Source organism: Neofelis nebulosa, chromosome 10 (genome assembly GCF_028018385.1).
Source record: "Neofelis nebulosa isolate mNeoNeb1 chromosome 10, mNeoNeb1.pri, whole genome shotgun sequence".
In the NCBI taxonomy this organism is placed as follows: domain Eukaryota; kingdom Metazoa; phylum Chordata; class Mammalia; order Carnivora; family Felidae; genus Neofelis; species Neofelis nebulosa.
Genome location: NC_080791.1, coordinates 64,027,164 through 64,038,904, shown reverse-complemented (window position 1 = coordinate 64,038,904; position 11,741 = coordinate 64,027,164). Strand labels below are relative to the sequence as shown.

The 11,741-nt window shown below is 40.5% G+C and overlaps 1 protein-coding gene across 2 annotated transcripts in view; it reads right to left on the bottom strand.

Annotated features, from left to right (window-relative positions):
- The window catches only part of NLRP14 (NLR family pyrin domain containing 14), a 39,000-nt gene extending 27,477 nt beyond the window's left edge, over positions 1–11,523 (bottom strand). For both annotated transcript variants that reach the window (XM_058688098.1, XM_058688097.1), the window contains exons 1-4: positions 11,213–11,523; positions 10,370–10,441; positions 5,072–6,665; positions 1,279–1,449 (exon numbers count right to left, since the gene is read on the bottom strand). In XM_058688098.1, the coding sequence (XP_058544081.1) occupies positions 1,279–1,449; positions 5,072–6,665; positions 10,370–10,441; positions 11,213–11,504 (2,129 nt within the window). In that variant the 5' untranslated portion in view covers positions 11,505–11,523. The remainder of the gene's footprint in view (positions 1–1,278; positions 1,450–5,071; positions 6,666–10,369; positions 10,442–11,212) is intronic.
- Between the last annotated feature and the right edge of the window lie 218 nt (positions 11,524–11,741).

Below are 11,741 nucleotides of genomic sequence, written 5' to 3'. Positions count from 1 at the left end.
GAAAACATGGAGATTCCAAGGGAAATATTTAGGGAGAAGCCTGTCCCCCTCCCCTAAAAAAAGAACATCAATCTCCAGTGCTAATCGTTTGTTCAGTATTCAATACATATTACTGAGCACTAATTAGGCCTTGAGCACATGGATGGGCATTGAATACAGTACTAAATAGCATCAGTTCCAGCTCTTAGTAGAGCCAGTAGACAAAAGGGAGAAAGCCATGTAAACCAGCAAATGTAAAAAAATGATAGGGTCTGTAGAATCAAATTAGGATATAATAAAGACAAGTAGCAAATGTTGGCCAGGATGAGGAGCAGGCGGAACTTTCATACATTGTCAGTAGGACTACAAAATGGCACAATCACTCTAAAGAGCTGGCTGGCAATTTATTAACAGGTTAAACATCCATGTGTAAACTGGCAGTTCCATTCCTAAATATTAGCCCAAGAGATGAGAACATATATCACACACATGCAAAATTCGTACAAGAATAGTCATAGCAGCCTTATTCATTATAGCCAAAAACCGGAAACAACACAGGAGTCTATTCAAAAGAGAATGAATGAGCTGCAGTAGGTCAAACAATGGAATACTCCCATCAGCAATAAAAAGAAACAGGCTACTAAAACATACAACTACATAGGTAAATTTTTAAAACATTTCGTTGAGCAAAAGAATACAGACACAACACGTATATACTACATGAAGCAATCAAAACTATTTACAAGAACAGACAAAGCTAATCTATAGTTATAAATTTAGAAAGTGGTTGCCTTTGAGACTGGATAGGGTAAGAAAACTAATAGAAGGGGGTAGAAGGAAACTTCCAGCGGTGATGGAATTATTCTCTAGCTTGTTTTGGGTATTGGTTACATAGGTATATGCAATCATCAAGCTTGACTAGACACTTACTATCTGTGCCTTTTATTAAATGTAAATTATTCCTCAATAGAAAGAAATTAAAAATAAAAATAGTGTACTCCAGAACCTATCTTTGAAAATGCTGTTGAGCTGCCTAGAATGCCTTAGCTCTGTGTCCTTCCTCACGTACAAAATTCCTTATTGGGCCTCAAAAAACACATGTCAATAGCTGCTACACTCCCAGAACAAGTTAGGTATGCTTCCACATCCCCAGAGGTTTCCACTGGTGGTGTTCTTAAAGTAGTTTACACCGTGGATTTTAAATATTTGTTTACTATTGGATCCCCTAATAAGTAGTAGCCAATGGGACAAAGAAAGAAGGTGGAATAACTCCATTAGATTTTCTGATGCCAAACTTACAATAGCTTTTGTAGTTTACAGCTTGGATGCCTCAGTTCCTGATAAAAAGTCTTCATGGCTAATTCATTGAGGTTGCTATGACACAGGTCCAATTCTCTCAAGTGTTCATTTGTATGAAGCACTGAACAGAGATCTTGCCAGCAATGAGTAATATGACCACCATCCCTTCGCCTAGATAATTGAGAAAAAGAAAAGATGGATTTATCTGTTTCAACCAGGGCACCTGTCAGAAGATGGTGTTGGGTGAAAGGAAGTATACCCCGAAAATGGTGAGTACATCAGTGCAGGTCTGTTGTGGGCACAGTCCACCCGAAAATCTTCCTCTTGGCACCCCAAAGGCTTTGTTTGCCAAGTAACTCTCTCACCCCCTCAACATATTTCTTCAACACACAAAACTACACTAGAGACTTCACTTTGGAGGAAGAGACTTAGGAAGGACAATCCGGAGGTCTTCAAATACCCAAAGAGCCAGTATCAAGAAGAAAAATAAGACTACAAAGAGTAAGAATAGGAGTAATAGGGAGACATCTGGGGACAGGGTGGAGACTAAGAAGCCCGGGTTTTGAGCTCCAGTTCTCCCGTTGACTAGCTACATCACTTTAGGTAAGTCACATCAGTTCTAGGAGCTCTGAGCTCTCTTCATGTATGAAATGGAAATTTTATCTCCCTTCACAGGACTGTGAGGATTTAATAGTCAAATTTAGTACATACACAAAGGCACTCTGTAAATTTGTAACTGTTGTATAATTTAACTAATAGGCATACTATTGACAAACTCATTATAAACAAAGGTTAGTAAGGAATAAAGCAGAGGACATCCTTATAATTATAAGCAAAAGCTCTACAACAAAACAGTCCTGAGTCCCAACTCTGCCTTTCACTAAACTGGCTGATCTGGCAACATCACTAGCCTAGGCGAGCCTCAGTTTCTTCATCTTAAACAATGAAGATAGTAGTATCTATTTCTTAGGATTACTGTGAAGATTCAGTAAGAATCTATACAAAATGCTTAACAAAAGTTTCCCATTGTAAATGTTAACAATCGATAGCTGTTTATTTATATTAAAATACATAAAAGTCTAGCATGTTGCCTTATACAAATAGTTGCTATAGGAGAGGGGAAAAAAAAGCATCTTTTTCCCTGTGGCCTCCTAGGTTCTCCCTGGGGCCCTCTAAATTGGACGGGCAAAAGACAGATTAACAAGAGAAAAGCATACAAATTGTATTAGCATATGCATTGTGGACCTACATGGGAGGAATTCAGTGATGAGTAACTCAGAGATGTAGGCATTATTTGGGTTTATATAGCTAATTTAGTGGGGGAAAGGCAGAGGGAGAAAAGGCACTTGTGGAAAAACAAAGGACTTGTTGGAAAGATAAATGGACCCTTAAGAGAACAGAGAAGAGACAGGATAGTTTGTGACAACATCCACCTGGGTGTGGTGCCAACTTGCCTCCAAGAAGAAATTAGAGAAATTGCTTGCAGGGAGGGGATTCATGACAGTGGAGTTCTTTTTAGAGGCTCTGCCTGTAGGCAGGTAAGGAGTTTCAGGAACTCAAATGCTTTCAGCTCAGAATACTTCTAATGGAAAAGTGGCATATTTTGGGATGGCATATCCTGATCTCCTTCACTACCCAATAAATACTGGTTTCCCCATACCTTACTTAAAAATTGGATTGAATAACATTGCAGAGTGCTGGCCTCTGTTATCACCTGAGGTCTTAAATTTGAGAAAACTAGGCAATACATCATTCATTCAAACATTTAAGTGCCGGGGTGCCTGGGTGGCGCAGTCGGTTAAGCGTCCGACTTCAGCCAGGTCACGATCTCGCGGTCCGTGAGTTCGAGCCCCGCGTCAGGCTCTGGGCTGATGGCTCGGAGCCTGGAGCCTGTTTCCGATTCTGTGTCTCCCTCTCTCTCTGCCCCTCCCCCGTTCATGCTCTGTCTCTCTCTGTCCCAAAAATAAATAAAAAACGTTGAAAAAAAAAATTAAAAAAAAAAAAAACATTTAAGTGCCTACTACGTAGAAATGCTGTGGAAGGGGTGTGTGGGTGGCTTAGTAGGTTAAGTGTATGACACTTGATTTCAGATCAGTTCATAATCTCACAGTTTGTGAGTTTGGGCCCCGATTCAGGTTCTGCGCTGACAGTGCAGAGCCTGCTGGGGATTCTCTCTCTCCCTCTCTCTTTCTGCCCCTCCCCCACTCATGTGCATGCTCTGTGTCCAAAAAAAAAAAAAAAAATATATATATATATATATATATATATATTAAAAAAAAAGAAATGTTATGGGATATAATGGTGAACAAGACAGATAGCGATGCTATTAAATTTACAACATTGTTTTGTTGTGGAAGACACTGACCCACCTATAATGTGCCTCTTAGAACACTGGGTTTCTCAGACTCTTATTTTAGCAACAAGGCCAACTCTAGTATTATATAACACTAGAACACAGATGAAGGGAAGGTAGCCTGAGGACTAGCAATATAATGGCCAGAATGTCTTCTTAAAGTTTACTCTTGGGCATAAAATACATTCTAACACCCTGGGTTCAATCACATCTTTAAACAGAACCACTAAGTCAGAATTGAGAAGACAGACTGAATGAGATTACTTAGAACACCCCGAGAACAGTAAAGGTCATGGCATCCGAGCCTAGAATTTTCTCACAGCTAAGGAGAAATGAAATGTATGTCCTTATAAGGGAGATGGTTCTGTGATTGTACCTAATGGCAACAAGGCAGTGTGGGTTAAGCTGGAAAACCAAGGACTCACAATCCTATGTAGGACCTCAGTCAAATTAATATCTTTTGATACCTCAGGGTTTTTACTAGTAGGCTTTTACTAGGATTGTTGAGAGCCTAAATGAGCTGGGACTTAGAAGACTGTTAGCATATGGTCAAGCAGATGCTAGCTATTATCTGATGTGTGTTGAACCAACAATTGTGCACTTACTATCCAGGCAAACTTCTCTGAATCAAAGTTTTGTAATCTGAAAAATAAACTGAGATATGCTTTTGACCAGCATTGAACTGGGTAAGAGATTAAATTTCCCATGCACTAGACAACTATGTACCACATACATTGCCCTCAAGTTCAGTTAAATCTGGAGCTAATCCCATAGTTGAATTCTTCCCCCAGGCATAGATGGAGTCAGAAAAGGCAATTCAAGGAAGAGAAGAGGATAAAATAATAGGCATAAAACTCTGAAGACTCATTATTTCAAAATACTCATTCAGCCCCTACTATTTCTTACCCACATCGTACTCTCTCCAGTTAGGTGTTAAAGGGCTGAGACCTTTCATGAACTACAAAGCAAAGACTGACCTAAGTCTAGGCTACAGGGAAGGTGAGCTAGGTCAGCAGCTTATAGAGGAATAGATAGATGCCCTATATAAACGAGCTTCAGCAAGAAATTCCCATTCCCTTGTTCTTCTGGAGGGCATTCTTTTTAAAAGTTAAACGTGTACCATACTGGATGCAACTTTGTGCTAGGATGTGACCTGAAGATTATTTCTAGTTAAGGGTGTTGACAGGTGATAGCTCTCAGCCAAGCCCCTTTCTTGATACTGCCCTCAGGCCAAGAGAGCCACTTCAGGCATATTTTTGTCCTTTCCTCACCAGTAGCCACGACTGGTCAATAAGGGGTTTCAGTGCTTCCCCTCCTTGCCTCAAGGTAGGACAAGCCTGAAGGGTTATCCTGGCTCTGGCACCTCAGCTCAACAATTCCCCCCCTCTCACCAATGAAATCTATTTCCCTCACTCCCTGACAGGGAACTTCCATGCTTACCAAATTTCAGCTAGGGGGCTGGAGTTTAACATCTTCTCAAATACCATGGTTATCGACAGTTTCATGGTCCGTAAACATTGGCAGTGCTTAAGGCAGAATGAAGATACAAGCAAATGGATTTTCCCACAAATATTAATGACAATCTTTTGGAAATAGCTCATTGCCTGGCTTATATAAGCTTCATCTTGAGTCTCATACAGATAGAAAAACAACTCCAGAAATTCCACCTGTGCTGGAAAATCTTCACTGTTCCCCATCATCTCCAGCCACTGAAGTATCTGCCATTTTATCTCTAGTGACATTTTACAGTTAAAAGTTTTCTCCAGTTGTTTTACTCGATCTTCATTCAAAAGGCCAAACAAAAAGCATTTCATCTGTGTCAGATGGGGGTCTTTATAACTGTTGCTTTCAAGCAACAGCTTCAAGTCTTCGAAAGACTGAAAGGAACTGTTCTTGGTTCCCCAGCTGTCTTGCAACATATAGAACATAGCTGCAAGAAACTCCTGAACGTGCAGGTGGGTGAACATGTAGCAATTTTCATACTCCATGTCCTTTTGAAGAATATTGAGGTCCAGGAAAATTGACACATCCGATTTAGATAAGCCATGCTTTCTGAGATTCTCCCTGTAAAATACAGATGTCATGGTCCACACTCCTTTGGCAGCCAAGTGGCACAGGCTGCTCAGTTGGGTTTGGCTGGGTAGACTAGGACTGTTTCCATCTACTGGTGGGAACAAGCTAGAGATATAGCAGATAAACAGCGCTGTTGTTGTTTTGCAGGTTAACGTGACGTCACCACCCTTCTCCATTTGCTGCTCCAGACAGGTACAAAGAAGCCAGCACACTAGGGGCACTTTACACATGCTAAAAGCCATCTCATTGCTTCTTAGTGAATTGAATACTTGCAAAGCTCTCTTCCGGTCTTCAAAACATTGGTAAATATACTCCTCTCTTGCACCCTTAGACATACCCAGCAGCTCTACAGAATGTGGATTCTTCAACAGAGGCTTCAGTTTCTTACAAGCTGTGAGTCTTGTTGTCACCAATAAGGATGACTCAGGGAGCATCACTTTCCTCAGCAGACTACTGAGAAGGAAGGACACTGGGTGTACCTGGGTCCAGTCCTCACACAGCACAGACTCAGGTTCCTCAAAGGCGAAGTTCAGCTCATCAAAACTATCAATAATAAAAAGGAGACTGCTGGGCTGGGACATGATCCTTTCAATGGGGCCTTCTGTGCTGGGCCAGTCCTTTGATATCATTTGAACAAAACTTCGTTCTCTCAACTGGTTGATTTCTCTTGCATTGAGATAAAAAACATAGCTAAACCTCTGCTGGTAGAGATTTCCCTGGGCCCAATCTACCACTGCTTTTCTCACCAAGGTTGTTTTCCCAACTCCAGCAGGCCCCTGGAGCACCACTGTCTGTGGCTGCTCACCGGTTTTCATATCCACGTCAAACAGATGTTCCAACAGTTCTTGATCTTTCTGAGCAACTCCAGGATGTAAATCTTCAGGTTCTCCAAATAAACACTTCTTATCCCACGTGATACAATATTTTTCTGTTATTTGGGTTCTGTATTCTGTTCCATCACCTAAGTTAGTGAGAATGGAGCAGGAAAAAAAAAAACACAGATACACATGATCAAAGTGAATTCTGTCAATTGCAGTGTCAAGACACTGGACTTGAAGTCAAGAACAAGCAATAATGTGCACTCAAATCAAAGTGCAGCTGGTTTAGGTAAGAATATAAGTAAAACTAAAACATGTTCCTATAGATTTAAAACATGCATAAGAAACTGACAAAACAAGAATGAATTTATGGTGGAAAGTAAAAATTAGATTTGCTCTAAAAATGTGTTCTCTTTGGGGCATCTGGCTGCCTCAGTCAGTAGAGCTTCCAGCTCTTGATCCTGGGGTTGTGAATTCAAGCCACACATTGGGCATGGAGCCTACTTAAAACAAAAAAAGAGAAATATGTTTTCTTTGTACTCTTCCTCTATAGAGGGAAAAAAAAGATGCCTTATGCGGAGAGCACAGTCATCATCCAGATGAAAAAAGAACACAGGTCAATTAACAGTGATAGCCAGGGAAGACCTGAAGACATATCTGAATCTATAGATCGAAATAATCTGCCTTTTAGTAAACTATGAAGAATAATGAACATTGAAACATAGCCTGAAGAATATTTAAAGAAAAGAAAAATATTCCCTTTTCTAGATGTGTCTCCTCAGGTAAAGGAAACAAAAGCAAACCATTGGTTTGCTGCACAGCAAAATAAAAATATTCTGCACAGCAAAGGAAACAATCAACAAAACTAAAAGACAACCTACTGAATGAGAGAAGATATTTGCAAATGATACATCTGATAAAGGGTTAGTACTCAAAATATATAAACAACTTCTACAACCCGGGGTGCTTGGCTGGCTCAGTTGGTAGAACATGCGACTCTTGGTCTTGGGGTTGTAAGCTCAACCCCCATGTTGGGTGTAGAGATTCCTTTTTAAAAATTTTTTAAGTTTATTTATTTATTTTGAGAGAGAGAGAGAGAGAGAGAGAGTGTGTGTGTGTGTGTGTGTGTGTGTGTGTGTGTGCACAAGCAGGGGATAGGCAGAGAGAAGGTGAGACAGAATCCTCAGCAGGCTCCAACTATCAGCACAGAGCCTGACATGATGCTTAAACTCACAAACCGTGAGATCAGAGTTAGATGCTTAACCGACTGAGCCATCCAGGCACCCCAGTAAATATTTTTTTAAAGAACTTCTACAACTCAATGCCAAAAAACCCAAGTAATCCAATTAAAAATGGGCAAAAGACATGAATAGACATTTCTCTAAAGAAAACACCCAGATAGCCAACAGACACAAGATTTTCATCATCACTCATCATCAGGGAAATACAAATCAAAACCATAATGAGCTATCACCTCACACCTGTCAGAATGGCTAAAATCAACAACAATAGAAACAACAAGTGTTGGAGAAGATGTGGAGAAAAAGGAACCCTTGTGCACTATTGGTGGGAATGCAAACTGGTACAGCCATTACGGAAAACAGTATGGAGATTCCTCACAAAGTTAAAAATAGAACTACTATACAATCCAGTAATCCCACTACTGGGTATTTACTCAAAGAATATGAAAACACCAATTCAAAAAGATATATGCACTCCTATGTTTATTGCAGTATTACTTAAAAGAGCTAAGAAATGGAAGCAGCCTAAGTGTTTACTGATAGATGAATGGATAAATAAAAAGTGGTATATACATATGATGGAATATTACTCAGCCATAAAAAAGAATGAAATCTTGCCATCTGCAACAACATGGATGGAGCTAGAGAGTATAATGCTAAGCAGAATAAGTCAGAGAAAGACAAACATCACATGATCTCACTCATGTGAAATTTAAGAAACAAAATAAATGGACAAAGGAAAAAAAAAAAGAGACAAACCAAAAACTAGATTCTCAACTACAGAGAACCGATGGTTACCAGAGGAGAGGCGGGTGGGGGGATGGGTGAAATAAGTGATGGGGATTAAGAGTACACTTATCATGATGAGCACTTGAGTAATGTACAGAATTGTTGAATTACTACATTGCATGCCTGAAACTACTATAACACTGTGCGTTAACTATACTGGAATTAAAATTAGAAATATATTCCCAAGTGTCCAAGCAAAGTGAAAACATAGTTTCACCCTTACCTAGTTAAGTCCAATTCCTTCTTTAGATCTTAAATGTCACTGTTCAGAGAAGCTGTCTCTGAACCCCAATGCTAGAATAGTTCTCTTTCATTTTTCTCAAAACATGCTATATTTTCATTCACAGTACATCTCACAAGCTACAATTATTTTTAAACGTAAATAATTCTTTTCTTTATTCTACCAGGGCATTCAGTACAAACATCTAACACAATTCATGTCCCACGAGATTATGCTTAGATCTCCTCCAGAAGAAGGTAGGTATTGCAAGGCAGATACACTCTACTAAATATTATACCATAAAAAGAGTAACACTTAAAAGAAAATTGGGATTATGAGGATGATTCGTTCTTAATTTTTAATGTTTATTTATTTTTGAGAGACAAAGTGTGAGTGGGGGATGGGCAGAGAGAGAGGGGGACAGAGGATCCAAAGAGGGCTCTATGCTGATAGCAGCGAGCCCAATGTGGGGCTCAAACCCACAAACCACGAGATCATGACCTGAGCCAAAGTTGGACACTGAACTGACTGAGCCATCCAGGTGCACCTATGAGGATGACTTACTTTCTTCATGGTACTTTTATCTATCTTCCAAATTTTCTAACAGTTAATTTCTACGAGAAGGAATCCTAATTTCCTAAATTTATGGCCAGTAATAAATACCATAAGAATAAACTTCCTTACACTGAATCAGAAATTAAGCTCAAAGCAAAAAGTTATCTTCAAGATCACTTAACACAGGAAGCATTTTTTATTTATTAGTGCTTGGAATAAAGCAGGTATCAATTACTTCTTGAGTGAAGTAATGTGGCCCAGGAGCACCTGGGTGGCTCAGTTGGTTAAACATCCAATTCTTGGTTTCAGCTCAGGTCATGATCTCATGGTTCATGGGTTTGCGCCCCACATTGGGCAGCATCGAGACTGCTTGGGATTCTCTCTCTGCCTCTCTCTGCAGTCCCCCTGCTTGCTCTCTCTCAAATAAACATTAAAAAAAAAAAAAAAAAAGAATAATAACGTGGCCCATCAGAAAGCAGCATAGCTGGGTTAAGAATGATTTCTTACTTGATCAAGTTTCTTTCTACTGTAATTCCATTTACACAAACTAGAATTCAACTACATGGAATTTAAAGCTAAGCAGGGGGGATGGAAATGGTATTGAACGAAGACTAAGAAGACCTGGTTCTAGAAACTACATGCTATACGGACTAGCTGGTCACCACTCTTGGAACTCAATTACAGCATCGTTTCTAAAGGAAGGAAGTAGATGTGATAAGCCGAATAGTCCCTGCCAAACTCAGGGACTCTCTAACTTGTAAATGAGACGCGAATATACCTTTCTTCATCAGACTGTGAACTTCTGACTGGGCGTTTCCAAATACTATGCTCACTGAGGACCTGAATTAACACGGCCCAGATTCTGACCTCAGCCAGAGAGCCAGTTTTGTTGACTCTTTTTGAATAACCATCAACAGGTAGTATACTAGAAGTTAAGAAGAGGTGAACAACTGTCTCCTGGGGCATAACCCCCCATCACATTTCAAACACTCAACCTCCTCCCAAATCTGACAACAAAACAAAAACCCAAACATCTGCTCACCCTGCACTGCCTCCTGCTCATCTTGTTCCTCTTGTGTCCTGGCATCCTCTGGTCCCAGGGAATGGGCTGTCCCTGCAACAGGTTCCAACAGGATTGTGAGATTCACCAAAAACAAGGAAAGCTTTACTGACAGCCATAACAGGGGCCAGAATGGCCCTCAGTGGTCCAATTCTAGGACATCTGGGCTTAAGAAAAGCAGAGCCAACAGAGCCTCGACTCCACCAGCTTAGCCGGGGGAGAAGTGATGTGTCAGCACCACTGTAGCAGAGACCTCTTGCGAGGCCCTCCATCCTGTAGTTAGGGCAAGTGGTCTAGCCTAAGCCTGGTCTACACTGACCTCGCAGGGATATGGTGAGGTTCCTAGAAAATAATGAATACACACTTTGTAGCTGTAAAGCCTTGTAAAGCATACGAGTAAGGAAGTTTTGACGTCTATAATATTTCATACTTAGGAATGACCAGAAATATTGGCTTGGCTTATGCCCCTTAACAAAATTTTGCCCATTCCTCCTATGTTAGCAAAGATCTTAAATCATATTTGAAATTACTTAAAATTTAGTGCAACCTAGGACTATCTGCAGCAGTTCAGGCACAGGAACACCAGATGGGACAATTATTATCACTCAGTTCCTTTAATCATCATAATTGGTACAAGATGGATGAATTACCCCCAATTAAGGAGCCAGGCTGAGTAACAATACTCAAAATGCTCCTGCCCCTTCAGTGTTTCTCAAATGACCCAACAATGGTTCAATCCCCAAGTCCCTTTCATAGAATCATCCCAATGGGCCTCAGGAAGCACATCCTTCTCCCACCCCCAGATAGGTCCCCAGCATCACTCACAGTTGATCTCTGCTCTTGCTCTCTCATACAGATCCTTCAGGTTCATCTTGCCAAAGATTTTGAGAGCCACATCCCAGGCTTGTTCCCCCGGATAATATTTGTTCATCAAATTAGCCAAGTCCTCTCGCTTGGCCTTCTTCACCTCAGCCCAGGGTATGTGGCAGCACCCGGATTCCATGGTCTCATTCTTTAGAAGTAACTTGAATTTATTCAATTCCTCTTTGTTTAGCTCCTCCAAATACAAGAGCAGCCCAAAATCAGGAAAGAAGGAAGACAATGACCCATCTGTCATCTTGTCCACAGATCAATACTCAGGCTTCAGTGGGGGAAACAAAAGAATGTGAATAAACAGGACTGATGGAAAAGATTAGAAAAACAAAATGCCTATAAAAATACAAATTCAACAAATGTATTGAAGCCCGGTGTATTAGGCTCAGTACTGACATAGTGCCTCTTGGAACACATTTGCTGTCATAAAAACATGCCTTTAACACAGACAACTGTATGTTTCTTCCACCTTCCCAGAGTT